The following is an 18,897-nucleotide window of genomic DNA, read 5'->3' on the forward strand; positions in this document are numbered from 1 at the left end:
GCAGACATTTAGACTCATAGGAAAAGCACAGGTGTTACTAATATCATTAACGATGACGAAGATTTATTTAAGTGTCCCAGTAAGCTGTGATCATTAATAATTTTCACCTGTGCTTTTTCCTACTGTGACACGTTAAAATGTCTTCTGTGAAAAAGGCTTGTTGAGCATTTGTCCTTTATTATGTCATCTCATAACACATTTATGGTATGTTAAAAGTTTTAACAATCAAATTGAGTCAAGATGACATTTGTAACTCGTTTGGGGTCTAAAACTGACAAATATTTCCCCAAATCTCATCTCACACACAACTATTAGTAGGTTTAAATCATAAACACAAAACATCAGTTTAAACACTCTCAGCTGTGCCTGTTTCTCATTTTAAAGTCAAATCAGCATCTTTGCACTTTGTAGTTCAGTTATTACAGATAATTCAAACCATTAATCACTCTCCAAACCACAACACCGTGTATAGAGTTCATTTCTTTCTACCTTCCATGCAGCCAGTTGTTTCAAGTCATTTCAGTATATTGTGAATTGTATTTGCTTTAGAAACAAAACTTTCTCAATGAACAATGTCCATTCTACTTTTGATTGAATGAAATTATGTTGATGTATGACTCTGTAGGTCAGTCAGTGCTGTAAATTGTCTTGACCTGGCAAAAAATAACAAGTAACGTAACTGACAAAAATAAAAGTTTATTGTCTTCGCTGTAACTGATTACCATCCAACAACGTGTCAAGTCTTTGCAAATGTACGTGTGTATGAATATGACAATGGTTCCCAACCTGGAGGTCTGGACGAGGGCAGCAACTAATGATTATTTACATTATTGATTAATCTGCTGCCTAAGATGAAACCTAAAATGTCTTCTTTTGTCACCACCAACAGTCCACAACCCAAAGATATTCCATTTGCTGTCTTAGAGGACTTAAGAAACTGGAAAATGCTCACATTTAAGAAGCTAGAGGAGAATTATAGTTATAATAAAAAATAGTTGCTGATTCATTTTCTGTCAATAGACTAATCATTACAGCTCCAGCTGCCTCTTTTTTCTTATGACATATACAACATTTCCACCTCTTCAAGCCTCTAAAAATCCCTAAAAATCAAACAATCTGAGGAGGAAAACAATCACTAATTTTAAGGGGTCACAAAGGCAGAATGGGTTGGGAACCACTAAGCTAAAACAGGCAAAAAAAAACACAGGAATGGTCCTTAAAATATGTAGGTAGAGTCTTTCATTTGACTGGCTTTGTTTTTCTTTTCTTTGCAGGGTTAGCAACAATTTTTTTCACTTTGAGAGGTTGCAAAGTGCAGGAGGAGGCAGATTCTGTGACCTCAGATTCACTCTCCAGTTTCCTTTTCTTGCCCCTCATCTCTTCATCTTCCTCCTCCAAGTCAACAGGAAGCTCAGGCGTCACACCGGCGGCTGCACCTTGTAGCCATGCAACACACAGCGAAGGCACTCGGGGTGTAATGGCATCCACAGTGTCGGTGAAGAGCTCGTCGTCTTTGGAGGCGCACTGCCTGAACCCCAGGGCCAGCACGCTTTTTAGCCCCAGTGGCTCCGACACGCTCTGGCTCAGCCGGGGCACCTGGCAGGCCGGCACTCCTCTTGTTGCACTCAGCGCTACCAGGTGGCTCGTCATGTGTTTCGGCTTCACAGACTTGCACACGAGTACCAGTTTGAGTTCGTTCCTCTCCAGAGCTTTGGTGACCTCATTGATGCCAATGGCCAGCTGTTTTCTGGCTGCCACATCTGTCCAGCCGTGTTTCAGAGAAGATTTGTGTACCTGTTTATCCTGGCTCACCTCGGGAACTGGCTCTGATGTGGTGTTCGAGGGTGTTTGGTCTTTCTTCTTCCTCCACGGGCGAAACACTTTCACCTCTTTCTTCTCGAGGCCTGTGGAGATCAGTTTCTCCTTTAAAGTTTTCAGGATGAAGTGCATGTCTTCTTGAGGAAGTGGGCTCCACTGCGGGATGAAGGGTGAGGTGAAGGAGGTCTTGGCTTGAATCGGCCTTTTCATGTCCTTTTTACTTGGCTTTCCTGGAGTGGCCATATCTCCTCTGAAATCAAGACACACAAACTTGCAGTAAACAAGAAATACAAGTAGAGCCTTATTGATATGTCTGCTGATTTTATCTTTTCAGAGATATATCTTCATATTAATATATTCTGGCTGATAATTGCCGTCAGAAATGTCACCTAGATATGTTTGAGGTAATTAGATTAAATTTAGATTAAAAATAGTAATTTAATACCCTACAAAAATGTTTGATTGTTAAAAAATACATATAGTTTTTTTTTTTTTTTTTTTTTTTAAAACATAGCTAATTTTTAAAACATAATTATTGTTGGAATCAGCCTCAAAAAATCCATTACAGTCAGGCTCTAATAAAAAGATTAGACCTTTGAAATACAAATAAAAACAGTGGTGGAACAGTATTTAGATCCTTTCCTTAAGTAAAAGTACCAACACAGCAATGTAAAAATACTCCATTACAAGTAAAAGTCCTGCATGAAAAATCCTACTTCAGTAAAAGTACATAAGTATTAGCAGTAAAATGCAGTAAAAGTAGTGGTTTGCTCCTTCTGGCTGATATATTATTATATATGACATCATTAGATTATTAATACTGAAGCATCAGTATATAAGCAGCATGTTACTGTTGTAGCTGCTGGAGGTGGAGCTAGTTTGAACTACTTTATATACAGTTAGCTAGTTTAGTCCAGTGATTCCCAACCTGGGGGTCGGGCCCTTCTAAAGGGTCACCAGATAAATCTGAGGGGTCGTGAGATGATTAATGGGAGAAAAAAGAAGGAAAAACAAAGTTCTGATACACAAATCTGTTTTCAGTGTTTTGGACTTTTTCTCTAATCTTTGATTTTTGGTGAAATTTTGGATCATTTGAACATTTATTGAAATGGAACCATGTTAGAAGTTTAGAGGGAAAAATTACAATTTGGTGGAGCTGTTAACTCAGACATCTGAAATGTGACTCCGACTACACACTGCCTTTTGTAAGACGTCAAAAGCCAAAAAGTTTGGAAACCACTGGTTTCATCTTTAACAATGTGTTGTATTTTAAAAGCTTGGTATATTATCCATTGTGTCAAATCTTCATCTGGAAAGTAACTAAAGCTGCCAAACAAATGTAGTGGAGCAGAAAGTACAAGATTTCCCTCTGAAATGTAGTGGAGTGAAAGTATAACGGTTTGTAGAATCAAATGAAAATACTCGAGTAAAGTACAAGTACCTTAAAAGTGTACTTAAGCACAGTTGTTGAGTAAATTTACTGAATAAATACATATTTTAAGGAAATATTTAAAATGTAGCACCTTTATAATTAATGTGACATCGTTTTGGCTATTACCATGCAATATTAAGCTAAAGGTAGATAGTAATGGTGTAATATTGTGGTCAAACTGGCACAATTTCACTCTAGTTTTTACCTAAATTAAGTTTAAACATCAACTGTAAACATTATGACGTCAACAGCAAACCTGACAAACAAGAAAGCACAAAAACATTTCGTCTTAACTTTACCTGAGTTTTCACGCATCAAATATTATTTTCTTCTTTTAAAAGCTGTGCAGTCTTCGCTTCTTTAATCCAACAACAGCACGGTTGTGCCACAGGGCGCCGCCATCTTGTTTAAAATGAAATAACTTTATTTAAAAATGTCACCGGCGTTAAAGAGGCAGCGCGACGTTCACGGCTCCGTGTGTGAAAACCTCCCAAAATCTATTTCTTGCTGTTACTTCTTTAAATTTACATTTCTTCACACCAGTGGCTGACACTTTTTTTTTTTTTTTTTTAAAGTGTCATCTACTAAATAGCATTTTAAATTCACCACAATATATTTTTCTCTCTTTATTGAGTGCACGAGGTCCAGCCACAATCAAGACAGAAGAAGATATAGAAAGAAAAATAGATTAAATCAATTTAAAAAATAAATATATTAAATAAATAAAGCAGAATCAATTTAAATGAAAAACAATACACTTGAAAAATGTGTGTGTGTGTGTGTGTATGTGTGTGTGTGTGTGTGTCGCAGTGAGTGAGGTTGACAGACAGCCAATCAGCTCCTCCGCAGCTCTCTGCCCCCTCCTCTGCAGGCCTCTCATTGGCTGATAACATTGCATTGATCAGCTGTGCTACAATTACAGCTGCCTAAAGCCGTCCAGCACGACAGAGTGAATAAATTCATCTTAGCCACGGAGCTGCAGCTGCTAAAATGTCTTTACAGGTAAAAAAAATATTGCTGCTTTTGTTATCATTTGATTCATCAGTAGGCTGATATGTCGCTGTGAATAGCGGATAACGGGTGTAGAGGAGGGTGTATACGCCATCTACTGTGTAAGGTGTCATCCATCTTTGACAGTATGGGATGGGTGGATATACCAAAACCGAGTGTAAATTTATGTTTAACCTCTGACTGTGTGGTCCTTCTGATGCTGCAGCTGCAGTAATGCAAGCAGACTAACAAGAAAATTTGCAGGGAAGTGGCTGAGAAGCAGTGGTAGAATGTTACTGAGTACCGTACAGTTTTAAGGTACTTTTACTCGAGTATTTCCATTTTATGCTACTTTATACTTCCGCGCCACTGCATTTAATTCACAGCTATACTTTCAGATCAATATTCTACATGTAAAACAGATGGTGTATCTTATATTTTTTTATATTTGTAATTAATGTAGATCACTTTGTAGAGATCTGTTTTCATCCTGATATTGAGTGATCTAATCTGTGTAGAAAAATCCACATTAAATCCTCTTTGATCAAATGAAAAAAAACAACAAAACATGACAAATTCCTAAAGTGGTGAATAGCTTTTTCCAGGCACTGTATATCTGTATACCGTATATATAATAAAATATATACATTTTGCATAACGAGTACTTCCATTTTTAATATTTTAAGTAAATCTTCCAGCTAATACTTTTATACATTTTCTTAAGTGATATTTCAATGCAGGACCTCTACTTGTTTTTCTGTGGTGTTGCTTTTACTTACATGCTTACAGTAAGTAAAAGATCTCAGTACTTCTTCCAGCACTGCTAACAAAGGAGGAAAAAAAACATGTCCATGTAAAATCCATTTTGACTAATAAACAAGTTGTAGAGGTGAGTTTATGCAGCACTTGAACATAGTTTCAAAGAACGTATGAATTTATATACTGAGAATTTAGGTGTTTTCGGGTTTTAGTCTGAAAGGGTTTTCCCCTGATGTAATTGTAATTATCTGTTCTGAAATGCCCCAGATCCTTTGTAAAGTAGATTATTCAAGTGGGCACAAAAGCACTGGAGTCTTGAATAAAAGCCTATTGTTTATCTCTCAACTAGTGCCACAATAGGTTTCCCGGGCTCTGCACTATGGCTCGAATACTATGCTCAGATTTCTTATTCACTATTGTTTGTAACTAATTAATATGCACCTTCTCATATTCTGCGATTATAAACTGCACCAACTATCTATCTGTCAGACTTGGCAAAGAGCAGAAAAAAAGCTTTCCTCATGAAAACATTAACTGTTGAATAATTAATTAGAAATATGGAGCGATATTGACTGTCTGTTTCCTGACAATCCATTACGTGCTCTTCCATCTGCAGGCAGAGTTTGAGAAGATAGCAGATGATGTGAAGAAGGTGAAGACGAGGCCGACGGACCAGGAGCTGCTGGAACTGTACGGCCTTTATAAACAGGCAGTCGTTGGAGACATTAACACTGGTATGACGAGCAGGAAATGAACAGAATCACATCCATGCAGTGTTCCCTGATATATTATGTTATGAACATTTCCCCTCTGTGTACTCCCACATTTCTAGATAGACCAGGAATGATGGATGTAAAAGGAAAAGCCAAGTGGGATGCCTGGAACTCCAGGAAAGGTAACAAGTTGAAAATGCTCGTTAAATGGAAATACTTGTTACTAGTTTTCAGCTGCATCACTCAGATGTCAGCGTTTCATATGTGTATCAGTGAGAGTTTAAGAAAACAGCAACAAAATGAGTCTTTATGACTTTAATCTAAGTCATTTTTTTTTATTCACACACTCTTTCAGGAACGTCCAAGGATGATGCCATGTCAGCCTACGTTACACTTGGGAAGGAAATCATCGGCAAATATGGGATGTAAGATTTGAAACAAATGGAAAGTTAATAGATAAAATGACAACATACTACCAACTAAATTACTGCAACAGTTGCTGCTGTCTTTAACAATAACAAGTAGCCTTCTGCTTCCAGAGGCCATAATTATGCAGGATTAAATGTAATTTCACCTTTATTGTGTGTCTTTCTGCTGTATATCCTCTTTTTTTTACATAGATTTTTCCCATTAATTTATACAACTCTATGTTCTATGCACCTTTCAAGGTCAGAAATATAAAATTTGCCAATTCCTGTTTTATCTAATGTATGAAGTCTTCTTATTTTAATCCAAATGTGCACAGCAGTAGCACTATTCTATATACTTGTGCACTTTGATATGTAGCTAAAAACTAAATGCTGTCAAATGTGAATATAATCGATGCTCATATTTAGAAAATAAAATCTCTTTCTGCACTGTATTGTTTCTGTTATTTGTACTTCTTTTCTACTGAGAATTTAGTAGAAGTGCATATTATATGTGAAACCTAATTTTGTGCTTTTCATGTTAACACACACACGCACACGCACACACACACACACACACACACACACACTCACACTCACTGCCTGTACCAGCTCCTACTAATTTTAAGTGTGGGAGCACAGTGAGAAAATATTCTATTTTTAGTATCAAATCTTTATACTTTCTGAGTTCTGTCCAAATAATGTCAAACGAAGAGTGTATGTGACTGTTGAACATTGATCTGCTGCTGTAACAGCCTCCACTCTTCTGGGAAAACTTAATACAAGATTGTGAAACCTGGCTGCAGGGATTTGCTCCCGTTCAGCTACAAGAGCTTTAGTGAGGTCAGCCACTGATGATGGGTGATAAGGTTCTGACTCACAGTCGGCGATCCTGTTCATTCCCAGAGTTTTGAGAAGGGTTGAAGTCAGTGCTCTGTGCAGGTCAGTCAAGTTCATCTGCACCAAACTCAGTAAAACATTTCTTTATAGACCTGGGCTGTGGGCACATTGGCAGAGGCTTTGTCATGTTGAATTTGGAGGCTCTAAAATAATATCATATGCTGTAGCGTTTCAGTTTCTCTTGATTGGAAACTAGTCCAAATAGAAAAACAGGACCAGATCAAAAGTACTTGCACAAACTGTGTAGAAAGTTGTCATTGATCTGTTTTCCTGCTTCAGTGTTTACTGTTTTTATTTTTATTTTTATTTTTTCATTAATCCCTGTGTGTATGGATTAAGTGCTGTGTGTATTTGTTTCACATCTCAGAATCTGAATCATCTTTATTGGCCAAGTATGTTTACGCATATAAAGAATTTCACTACGGTTTAGTGGCTCTCAATGTACTTACACAAAATAACAACACAACAATCTTACACAACGACAATGAACGACTATATACAGGTGAACCCGTTTCTGTGAACTATAAACAGGATTCAAACAGTGCAAATAAGTGAAGAGTGCAAGGAGTGTTGAGATAAATATTAAATGGTAAAAAAAAGGATGTTGGACCTTGCATACATAGGTGGTAGGTGTATAGTATATACAGCTTGTTCAAATATACAGCAATGAGCAATGAGTGAACTGTATTGCACATTTTGTATTTTGAACTAAATAAATATGTATATATGTCTCATTATCTCTGTGCTGTTTGCTGCCACAGCCCCTAAACTAGTCCCAGTCTCACCTCTGTGCAGTCCACAAACTCTGTGAACTTTGAACAAACTTTGAACGGTTCATAATTTCCCTGATAAAAATGAAATGTGGGTCAAGTGCTGGGTCGTCCAGATAGTAACCCTAGAGTTGTAGAAATTTGTGGAACTCTCGCGACATTTGTAAGGAAATAGTAACTAACCCACACCACGTTTCAAGCGATCATTTTAACCCAAACCATGATCTTTCACTAACTCTAACCAAGTGGGGTTTGTGCTCAAATCTAACCAGACTTTAACCACATCGTTGTCACGTCATAAAACAGCGAGACAAGAAAATTTTGAAGTGGCTCGCGAGAGTTTCTTAAATCTAGGGTTACCATGACACTGGCGCAGTCGTCCACGCATGCGCAGTCGGGTCTTCCGTGCTGGCAGTGGGACAGTAGTTCAGTAGGGTAAAGGTGAAGAGAGGAGCGGCTGCTGAGTACATCACACTCAGAGCCCACTAAAGACTACAGAGAGCGTATATCTACACCACTTCTGCTGTGTTGGGTTGTGTTTATGTAAAGTCAACATATCCTGAAGGTGAGCTGATTGAAAGCGATGAATTATGTTTTTAAAGCAACTTTAACGTAGCGTATACAAGAGAAAAGCTATTGTTGATGAAGCCAGAGCAACTTTATGTTTCCAGCTAACTGGAAACAGTTTGGTCCTATTGAGTGAATACTAAACGAGTAAAAACTCTCATTTATCTGTCTGCTTTCAACAAACAGAGTTGTAGTTTTAGTTGTAGTTTCTATTTCCGTGAAATTGGGCGCTTTTAGCCAAGTTAACGTTACTCTAGTTTGACAGCATCTGTGGAGTCTTGTAGTTCTAAAAAGGAGTTAATGGATTAAAATGGCAACACAGCCTTTTAAAGCTACTTAATATGCTATAGTAGAGCTGTTGGTGTGGGAAAATGGCACAAAAGAGTAGATCCGTTAGAGTATTTCATGAAATGTTAAGTAGACTGTGGCCACAGTGAAACTCAAAGTTATTACACCTGCACAGGTGTCATACACGAAGCTCCATATACGAGTATTATTGCTGATGTTTTAATGGTTACGACTGTATGCACTTCATATCTGATTAAATTTATGGCTGAAAATAATAGTTGTTTTATGTTGTTTTATTGTCAACAGTCATATTTCAAACGATTGTTAAACCATATTTTGGTTCATTGATGGATCTATTAAATATGAAAAAATAGTGAACAATTGCCTCCAAAAGCCTGAGTCAAATCTTGAAATGGCTTGTTTTGTTTACAATTTACAATGATGTAAAACAGAGGAAAGTAGCAAGTCCTCACATTTGAGAGGCTGAAAACAGTAAATGTTTGGTATTTTTGCTTGGTAGAGGACTTAAGAAAGAATTTGCTAAAATTTGATGATCAAAATTTGCTAACTTTTTGTCATTTGGCTTATTGATTAAATAACAAAATGTTTCAAAACTAGTTAAGATTGTTAAAGGCAAAAAATGACTGTCAATCTGAAATAAATAGCCTGTGATTATGGCCACCATCATACAGTGTGTATGACACACCTGGCAAAAGCCAGGTGTGTCATATACAAAACATATTATGTAAAGTATGTAGATTTACTAAAAAAAAAAGAAAGGGAGCTGTGAAATGCAAAAAAGTGAGAGAATTTAGTATGCTCAATATGTGCATGAATACAGGCATTAAATGACACGAAGTACACAGAAAAGGCTTGGATCAGCATATACTCTGGAAACATACTTTTGAAACATACTAAACGTAGTGATGATATGTGAAATCTGTATGAAAATGGCCATAATCATGTAAGACAAAAAACACATTGTGTGCATTGTAAAAACATTGTATGATCATGTCCAAAGCAAATCTTTCTATAGTGTTCTGCTAATTCAGTAATAGATTTTTTTCAAAGGGTTATTTGGTTGTTCAGACTAAACAGTTACATATAAACTTTAGTGGCTGACACATGTGTTTTTTGGTCCTTACATTTTGAATTTTCTGCATATTTTTGAGACAATCTGAATCATTTGACTCAGGACAAGATTATTACAAATGTTTAGTTTTGTATCAGTCATCAGGAAGAATTCCTCAGGAGCAACTTCTGATACTGTGGGCTGTAAATGAGTCACATATCAGTGATATCAATCACAACAACTCAGCTTTGTGTCAGTCTGACATTTACTTGTACTACAGGCAGAAGAAATGGCTAATAATTTGTCAGAGTCCCTGCCAGAGCGGACCTTCCAGTACCAAAGCAGCCTGCCTCCTCTTCCTGTACCATCACTAGAGGGCAGCCTTTCCAAGTACCTGGATGCAGGTAGGACGGAAACTGTGTACAACCTGCTGTTTGAAGTAATTAATTAAGGAAATCCCACATGGCTTTTACTGCTAGCCTCAATTACTGCTATTTGTTTTTAAGGCAAATATCAACTCTCCTGTCAAGAAATATTAAAACTAATGGTGTGAGAAGTGATATGTTTTTTTTTGCCTTTCAACCCTGCAAAGCCCTCATCTTTGTAGACTAGAGCATGGCTTAAACTGGTTACTGGTGGGTTTGGCCAGTAGATAAGATGAGAAAACAAGTTTCCAGTGACTTTGAATATGCCTGAAAATGTGTAAATTAGAATAAAATAAGGCCTAAAAAAGTTTTAGAGAATGGAAAGGTTATTGTTTTAGATTAAAATAGAGCATCAAAACTAACATTAAATAAAGCGATTCAATTCATCAATATACATCAGGTCCTCAGATCTCTATGTGTTAAAGGTGCAACAGTTCTTCTCCCTGGAAAACGTTGCTCAGAGGCGTTAAAGTTTCTGTCAACCATTTATTGTGAAATATGAAAACCATGAATTGTGAATATTATAACAGGACATTTGCAAATGTGTCGATATCGTATAAGTGTTTTAGTATGTTTGTGTATTTCATATTAACTGAATATGTAGGCATTTTGTACATTTACATGAGCTGCAAAGTTTGAATTAAATTTACAGATTCTCAAGTTGCACAACACAACGACAGGCAGCTGGTGCTCCTTCTTGACAGACTGACTGACTAATTTTGCATCGCTATGTTTTCCATCAGTGCGTCCGTTTGCCTCTGAGAAGGAGTTTAAGGCTACAGTGGACACTGTGAAGAAATTTCAAGAGGGTGTTGGCAAAGAGCTGCATCAGAAACTACTGCAGAGAGCAAAGACAAAGAAGAACTGGGTATGTAACTGAGCTGTAAATGTCTTGTTTCTGTCTTAGAGATCCCCTCTGTAACTCTCTTGTTTGTTTTTTATTCCCCAGCTGGAAGAATGGTGGTTAGACGGTGCTTATCTGGAGTTGCGCATCCCCTCTCAGCTGAATGTGAACTTTGGTGGTCCTGCTCCCTACCTTGAGCACTACTGGCCCCCTGCAGAGGGAACTCATCTGCAGAGGGCCAGTATTAGCACATGGCACACTCTGCAGTACTGGAACCTGATCCGCACGTAAGTCATGTTCACACACACTCTTACAAGCTGTTTTTTTCTCCTCTCACATGAAGTCACCTACTGTAAGTATATCATGATTTGTTTTCTTTTTCTTCCTCTGCGTGTTTTAGGGAGAGGCTGGCTCCTCAGAAATCTGGCAAAACAGCATTAGATATGGACCAGTTCAGAATGATGTTCTGCACCTGCAGAGTCCCCGGAGTTACGAAGGACACCATTCACAACTACTTCAAGACAGGTATAACAGACTCAGCTTTTATTTCTAATTCTCAAACACGTCTGCATAGCAACTTTATCCCACTGTCTCAGCTTGCATATTACTCATAATGTGCACCTTGCGCTGTGTCACAGAGCGTGAGGGTCCCTGTCCGTCTCATATAGTAGTGATGTGTCGCGGAAGGCTATTTGTATTTGACGCGATGTGTGACGGACAAATCCTCACACCCCCAGAACTACTCAGGTATTAGTTACTCACAAATACACAATACCACTCAAGAATAATACCCAAATATGTAAGTTAGTCTCCAAGAGAATGAACTAGGAGAGGAGGAAGCACTCAGAGTTGAATGTCGCCTTGTTTTATTTTACGTGTGTGTGTTTTAACCTCTGTAGGCAGCTGAGCTATGTGAAAGATTGTTGTGAGGGGGAGCCAGAGGGAGACGGTGTGTCTGCTCTCACCTCAGATGAAAGGACTCGTTGGGCGAAGGTGAGGGTGCTCAGGTTTGGAGAACTCTGCGTACATCTTGGCAAATAAGATCTCAAACAGATTATGGATCACACTTGTGAAAAAGTTCTTGTTTAACAAAAGCTTACCGGAGGATCAGCACTTCTTTGTTTGCTTCCTCTGCAGGCCAGAGAGTATCTAATAAGCATTGATCCACACAATAAGACGATCCTAGAAACTATCCAGAGCAGCCTGTTCGTCATATCTCTGGATGAAACGAAACCCTACTCCAGTCCAGAGAACTACACGAATGTATGTGCTGCACAAATTTTTAATATTTCTGATTTCATGACTCGCTGTTCGCTGCCTGCTTTGAGTTGTGTGCGATTATGTGACTTTGCGATTCTGAATCTAGGTGACCCTGGAATCCCTTATAGGCAACCCCACCATCCGCTGGGGAGACAAATCGTACAATTCCATCGTTTTTTCAGATGGCACTTTTGGATCCACTTGTGATGTGAGTTTGTATGAGTGTGCGTTGTGCTACAGGAGTTTAGAGACTGTGAACGTTTGTAAAAAGCCTTTGTGACAAGTTTTGAAATTCAAGGTATTCATGCTGCTCATCCTCTTGGACAGATGTTGTCCAAAAGCAAATAATTAAAAGTTTAAAAATGTCATTATTCTTAAAGGGTAAAAAGTAATGTATTAAAATTGTTTTGCAGCATGCACCATTTGATGGCATGGTTCTGGTGTCCATGTGTTGGTATATAGACCAGCAAGTCAAAGCTACAGAAGGGAAATGGAAGGTAAACTCTTTCTTTATTTTGTAATTAAACTGAGATAGCTGTTATTGCTAAGGATAATTCTATGTCTTCCTCCACTTTTCACACTTTTCATTAATGTCTTTGCTTTTTAGGGTCCAGGCACAGTCAGACCCATGCCCCTTCCCGAGGAACTGGTTTTTACTCTGGACCAAAAAGTCCGAAGTGACATCAGCCACGCCAAACAGCAATACCTGGAGACGGTGAGCCAATATTAAATGTAATGCCACTGCAAAAATAAACTTAACATAATATGACATATCCATAGTTACAGCTGTGTGACTTTCCTCACTATGTGACTGGTTTTACAGACAAAGGATCTCCAGGTTGTGTGTTACGCCTTCACTGGGTTTGGAAAAGCAGCCATCAAACAGAAGAAACTGCATCCTGATACCTTTATTCAACTGGCGATGCAGTTAGCCTACTACAAAATACACAAAAGGTTTGGTATTGGCTAAAGAAGTGCCTGTCCTGATATTTGAAATCTACTAGGTAAATGACTTTGAATACCTCTTCTTCCCTCTCTCAGGCCAGGAAGCTGTTATGAGACAGCGATGACTCGCAAGTTCTACCATGGCAGGACAGAGACGATGCGATCCTGCACCCAAGAGGCCGTGAACTGGTGTAAAGCCATGACGGACCCTAAATGCAATGTGAGTGTGTGTATATATATGTGAGAACATGCACTGTGGCAAAATCACAGAAAGAAAAGAGACAGAAGCAGTCTTTGTTTATTTCACTTTAACATTCTTCTGTTAGATTGATGTCAAGAGGAAAGCCATGCTGCTGGCCTTCAATAAACACAACAAACTGATGGCTGAAGCCCAGGAAGGAAAAGGTTGGTGTATTTTACATGTGTGTTATTGGTTGAATGTTTTCATGTCATTGTTAAATAGTTAGACCATCCTTTCTTAGCAGCTCTCATTATTCCAGTAATGGAAACTGTTTGTAAGCTAACCTAGTTTAACAAGCTTCCAATAATGGTTAAAAACAGGAGGATTTTAAGTTTGCTGGGAACAGTTGTAAAACTGTATTGGAAAACAATTTTAATGATAGTGATTACAAGTCATCATAAGTTCAGTCAAAAATCCATCAAATTGTACAGTAACAGCCAGAGATGGATTCACTAGAGGGCAAACTAGCTGTCAGATTAGTTAGCGTACATTGTTCCTCATACCAGAAAGAAGCCAGAAAAATGTCACCAGCATAAACAGCAGGAATGATTACAGTAAACAAAACCTGTTTCAATGTTCATATGGGCAGCTGGCTATTGTTTTAAGAAAGTAAAATTTGGCGAACCTGTCCTTTAAGTCCCAATAGTAAGTACAACACAGTAATTAAGTGAGCATATATATAGAGAGATAAGCATATATGAGAAATAAGTCGAAGTAGCAATGTCCTTTAGTGGTTGCTACTAGCAACAGGATGTTCAACTAAAACCAACTGCTGGTGGCAGAAGACTTTTTCTTTTTTCTCTGTGAATGTTTGTTTGGCTTACATGTTCTTTAAATGTTAATGTGGGTGCTCTTACAGTATGTTTATGACTGTGATATCAGTCCATGTGATCTTTTATATGTTTTATTTATTTTTTATTACCAGGTTTTGACAGGCATCTTTTTGGGCTTTATCTTCTCGCCAAGGAGGAGGGACTTCCCACTCCTGATCTCTTCATGGATCCCCTCTACGCAAAGAGGTATAGTTTGTAAAGCAAATTTATTTTCTGGAAAAAGTGTGTCTGAAAAGTTTTCACTTTCATACATCAAAACTTTGTTTAATAGAACTATAGATAATATAAGTAAAAGACTCATTTAAAGTCACTACAAGGAACTTTCATGGTAGTGCAGAGCTCCTTATTTTTAGTACTATTTTTCTTTTTGAAACACAGCTGTTTGCAGGATGCATAGCAATGAGGTATTTGTTTTTGGCTATGTAAGATGATTGTAATAATTGTAATATGATGATGGTGAAGCACAGTAAACTTTGTTTTAGTACCATTCATACACCTAGTTTACATGTAAGGCTGCATTCACACCAAATCTGGCAATGCGGCACATTCCCACAGGGTTGTATGGAGGTGTGGGCGTGTTTCTTTGTGCTTTAGAATGTAACCGCCACCCAGTGTACAATGCTGAAAGAAACTGCCCCATGGTTAAACCTATTTGATGACCCCGCTTTACTCGTTATATCATCATTTACCTCTAGGTGTACATGGAAAATTAAGAAATTAAAGGATTCAAAGACTTTATTGCAATGAAATTCTTAGTTTGCTATGTCTCTACCTGATGCTGTCAATTACTCTGTTTAAAATATACTAGAAACTAAGTTTAATTAAAAAAAAGTATTTTTTTATACCACCCACCACTCACATACATCCATACATACTGAGGTAGACAAGGTGATAACAGATAACAGTGCTAAGAACAGTATAAAAGTATGTACGGAATGACAATTGCACACATCTGTTAATCAGCTTCATGTCCTGGGGTTAGAAACTATCTTTGAGCCTCGAGGTTCTGCATGTCAGGCTCCTGTATCATCTGCCAGATGGCAGGAGTGTGAAGAGGTGGTGCTTGGGTAGGGTGGGGTTTTTGATGGTGTTGTGGGCTCTTAGGACTCTCTGCTGGTAGATATCCTGCAGCAATGGGAGGGCCGTTCCTGTGATGTGCTGGGTTGACTTGATTACTCTCTGCAGGTGTTTACAGCCTGCTTGTATACTGTTGTTGTACTGTGATGCTGCTGGTGAGAATGGTCTCAATGGTGCACCAGTAGAAGTTGAAGAGTTGTGTTGATGACAACATGAGGAACTTGAAGGTGTTAAACCTTTTCCGCCTCAGACTCACCGATGTTCACTGGTGGGAGGTGGTGACGACTCCTCTCCTTCCTCAGGTCCAATATCACCTCGTTTGTCTCACTGACAGAGTGTCAAGTTGTTTTGACACAGTAGCACCAGGTTTTCCTCCTCCCTGCGATAGACTGACTCATCGTTGTTATTGATGAGACCGTTGTGTCATCAGCAAATTTGAGAATGGTGATATTCTCATGTGAGGCTACACAGACCTGGACCCTGCTCACCTCATAGAATACAGCCATCAATTGGTGTTATTAATTACACCTCTGCTATGTCAAAGTGTCTGCTGTCAAAAAGGTCTGTGGAAGCAAAATTTATATCAGCAGACCCATAATGTCAACTGATGTTGGCTAATCACAGCTACATCATATCCACAGAGGCTTGTTTGTTGGTCTAAATGGAAAAAGCACAAAAAAGCACAGCATAAAACACTTTTATACACTATATTTTTATTTATTCTAACCCTTACTTTTCTTAATTCAGCTTTCAGATATTTTAGTTGTCTTTATGTTTTTTATTTTATTATTATTTATGTTTTAATTTTCCCTTTACTTTCATCTTATATTTACTCTAACTGTCTTCTTTGATAGTGAAGGTGTTCAAATGTTAAATATCTTGCTCCTTTGTCACAACTCTTTAATCCAAAATTCACTGACAGAAATACATATAATTTGTTAAGAGTTTATCTCTCATGTGTTTGACAGATCAAAGATCCCATATTGGTCAAGGTTTTACAGTACATCTATGCAGTTTCACTGTAACTTTGAACAACACGTTAATTTGATAAGATCTGAGACTTTAAGGGATGGATGGAAAAATGAATACTGCAGCATAACAAACATTCTGATAAAACTAAATTGTAACACAGATATTATCAAACAGACTTCAGACATCGCATTAAAGTTGAAAAGTACTAGTGAGGTCTCTCTGCCTGTCTGAACTGTGTTTGTGTCTGCAGCGGCAGTGGTGGGAACTTTGTGCTGTCGTCCAGTCTGGTGGGCTACACTACAGTCCTCGGGGCTGTAGCTCCCATGGTGCACCATGGTTATGGCTTCTTCTACCGCATCAGAGATGACAGGTGGGGAAAAAACAAAAACATATCGCTGTTTCCCTCTGTAAACCTTTTGCTCCAACTGTCCTGATTTCTGTGTGGGGTGTTAACACTTAAGTTGAATCGTTACTGCAAAGTTCTACCTTTGGACAGATTAAACCAGTTAAAAACACGTGTCCGTTTTCACCATCATAAGAAAATCATCTAATTATTGATCAAGTGGTTAAACGTTTGGAATTCTGTATACCTTCCCTGAAATCCACGCTGTCTTTCCTCCCTCCAGGATTGTGATCTCCCTCTCCGCTTGGAAATCTTACCGTCAGACAGATGCAGCAACATTATTCAACAACTTCTCTAACACCCTGCATGAGATGTTTCACCTGGCCACCACATCTCAGCTTTAAATACTCACAGCAGGACGCAGAGGAGCTGACAACAGGCTAATGTGCACATTTAGCTTTAACCTGTCAGCCCTGGTTGGAACATTAATGCACACGCAGCTGACAAACCAGCAGTTAATAGCCGACAGCTAGCAATAATCATGTTTTCTCTCAGCACAGATCAATGCAAGTGTACAGAATCACCACCAGGGGTGATATCCACTGGTTTTGGCATTTCAAAAAAAAAATCACTAAACTTTTCAGTTATTTTTATGGGTGTAAATTGGTTTTTTGGATGTATATATTTTCCCTGATTCTCAGATTTTCATGTTTCTAATGAGTTTGTTTAATTTTATTTTTTCAATTTTTTTAATCCTGACAGTATTAATCTGCATTTAAACTGAGCTAATGTTAAGGCACATGACTTTTTTTGTAATGTTTGCCAGAAGCTGAGACCGTTCTAAGGTGGAGCACTGTAGAAGATAACTTCTGGTTCTGACTTGGCCTTAGATTGTGCTGTGATATTAAAGGTTATTCCAAGTAAACCTGTAAAAGGTGACTTTGATAGAAGCTAAATAAAATTGTTTTAGGTTAGGTTTCCCTTTGAAAATCTACAGAAATATGCAACAGCAGTACTCAAGAATTAAAGGATTTGACTGGCGATTTTCTATATTTTTATGGCATTATGTTTTCAGGTTGTCCGTCCATTCGTCCCGTACTATCATGAACACAATATCTCAGGAATGCCTTGAGGATATTGACACAAATGGCCACTTGGACTCAAGGATGAACTGATTAGATTTTGTTGGTCAAAGGTCAAAGGCCAAGGTCACTGTGACCTCACAAAACACGTCTTTGGCAATAACTCAAGAATTCATCGGCCAATTATGACAAAGTTTCACATAAATGTCTAATAGGATAAAATGATGATGTAATTACATTGATTTAGACCCCAAGGTACTTGTATGAGTCCACCCTCCTGGGTGACAACCAGGACAGGAGGCCTCCTGTTCCTCTGGTAGTCCACCACAAGCTCATTGGTTTTGCTGATATTGAGCTTCAGGTGATTATCGTTGCACCATGTGACGAAACTCTCTATCAGTCCTCTGTACTCCTCTGTAAAAATAGTTTCTAAGTGAACACAGCATGTTTCTCACTGGAAATTATTCACTGGAATCATACATGTCAATATAGTGATAACTTCCATTTCGCCAAAAAAACAACTTGACTGGTTGGTGGAGGCTGTAGTTTACATTCTTATTGACAATACTTGTGAGTAGGATGAGTTCATTGTTCTTTTGGCTCTGCACATGAGATTTGTTGACAATAAGGGAACTATAGAAAATCACCAGCCACATCCTTTAAGCATCTTGTGAACAAATAGTGGCCTTCCGCTCTGCTGCATATTGTTCAGTATTTCAGGGAAACTGTTAGTTTGCCGACTTGTTGCATCCTTCTTTGAGCCAAAACCTTACTAACTTTGTTGCTGCTCCTTCTTGGACCTTCACTCTATGCAGCTTTCCTTTACTTCTGTTCTCATTATAATATGTCGAAGTTAAAGATGACTGAATGTTCACATGGCTTTATATTAGGACAACTGCTGTAAAACGTCTCCTAGACAGTGGATCATTTCCACATTTCTGCTGCATTTGAAGCCTTAAACTAATCTGTGATTGTTGATTTATGATTGACACTTTTGTAAATGGCAGAATGTCAATAATATTGTACTTCCTTCAAAAACAACATTAACTGTATGTGATTTAAAAAAAAAATATGTAGTATGAATATTCTGACAAATAAAATTGGCAGATTTCCATCCTTTTGATTTTAGCTTTGTTCAGTTAAATGAGTGAAATGATTT

The 18,897-nt window shown here is 38.1% G+C and overlaps 3 protein-coding genes across 4 annotated transcripts; 2 read left to right on the top strand and 1 right to left on the bottom strand.

Moving 5' to 3' along the window:
* Window positions 1-676: 676 nt before the first annotated feature.
* Window positions 677-3,668, bottom strand: rpp38 (ribonuclease P/MRP 38 subunit). The gene is made up of 2 exons (XM_044359702.1): window positions 3,550-3,668; window positions 677-2,068 (listed from the first exon to the last, which is right to left on the bottom strand). Exon 2 carries the CDS (start codon window positions 2,059-2,061, stop codon window positions 1,240-1,242), a length of 822 nt encoding a protein of 273 aa, XP_044215637.1. The 5' UTR covers window positions 2,062-2,068; window positions 3,550-3,668; the 3' UTR covers window positions 677-1,239.
* Window positions 3,669-4,126: 458 nt separating this feature from the next.
* acbd7 (acyl-CoA binding domain containing 7) lies at window positions 4,127-6,574 on the top strand. The gene is made up of 4 exons (XM_044359704.1): window positions 4,127-4,252; window positions 5,616-5,733; window positions 5,832-5,894; window positions 6,068-6,574. The coding sequence occupies exons 1-4, from the start codon at window positions 4,241-4,243 to the stop codon at window positions 6,139-6,141; spliced, it is 267 nt and encodes an 88-aa protein (XP_044215639.1). The 5' UTR covers window positions 4,127-4,240; the 3' UTR covers window positions 6,142-6,574.
* Window positions 6,575-6,851: 277 nt separating this feature from the next.
* On the top strand, window positions 6,852-18,854 carry crot (carnitine O-octanoyltransferase). Of its 2 annotated transcripts, none has more exons than XM_044359699.1 (17): window positions 6,852-7,061; window positions 9,997-10,120; window positions 10,885-11,009; window positions 11,091-11,272; window positions 11,386-11,510; window positions 11,624-11,732; window positions 11,885-11,978; window positions 12,123-12,248; window positions 12,352-12,453; window positions 12,659-12,742; window positions 12,853-12,960; window positions 13,069-13,199; window positions 13,287-13,410; window positions 13,517-13,595; window positions 14,357-14,450; window positions 16,564-16,683; window positions 16,940-18,854. In XM_044359699.1, the coding sequence occupies exons 2-17, from the start codon at window positions 10,006-10,008 to the stop codon at window positions 17,058-17,060; spliced, it is 1,839 nt and encodes a 612-aa protein (XP_044215634.1). In that variant the 5' UTR covers window positions 6,852-7,061; window positions 9,997-10,005; the 3' UTR covers window positions 17,061-18,854. The 2 variants fall into 2 exon arrangements, with proteins under 2 accessions (XP_044215634.1, XP_044215633.1); XM_044359698.1 differs by lacking the exon at window positions 6,852-7,061 and adding an exon at window positions 8,200-8,354.
* Window positions 18,855-18,897: the final 43 nt, after the last annotated feature.

The sequence above is a fragment of the Thunnus albacares genome, chromosome 8 (genome assembly GCF_914725855.1).
Source record: "Thunnus albacares chromosome 8, fThuAlb1.1, whole genome shotgun sequence".
Taxonomy (NCBI): domain Eukaryota; kingdom Metazoa; phylum Chordata; class Actinopteri; order Scombriformes; family Scombridae; genus Thunnus; species Thunnus albacares.

What these genes read in the sequence shown, in the direction of transcription:
- rpp38 (XM_044359702.1), bottom strand. Translation starts at nt 2,061, where the DNA reads ATGGCCACTCCAGGAAAGCCAAGTAAAAAGGACATGAAAAGGCCGATT.
- acbd7 (XM_044359704.1), top strand. An exon ending in CGTTGGAGACATTAACACTG is followed by an intron (nt 5,734 to 5,831) that starts GTATGACGAGCA and finishes CCACATTTCTAG; the next exon opens with ATAGACCAGGAATGATGGAT. An exon ending in TGCCTGGAACTCCAGGAAAG is followed by an intron (nt 5,895 to 6,067) that starts GTAACAAGTTGA and finishes ACACTCTTTCAG; the next exon opens with GAACGTCCAAGGATGATGCC.
- crot (XM_044359699.1), top strand. Translation starts at nt 10,006, where the DNA reads ATGGCTAATAATTTGTCAGAGTCCCTGCCAGAGCGGACCTTCCAGTAC. An exon ending in TTCCAAGTACCTGGATGCAG is followed by an intron (nt 10,121 to 10,884) that starts GTAGGACGGAAA and finishes GTTTTCCATCAG; the next exon opens with TGCGTCCGTTTGCCTCTGAG. An exon ending in TACTGGAACCTGATCCGCAC is followed by an intron (nt 11,273 to 11,385) that starts GTAAGTCATGTT and finishes TGCGTGTTTTAG; the next exon opens with GGAGAGGCTGGCTCCTCAGA.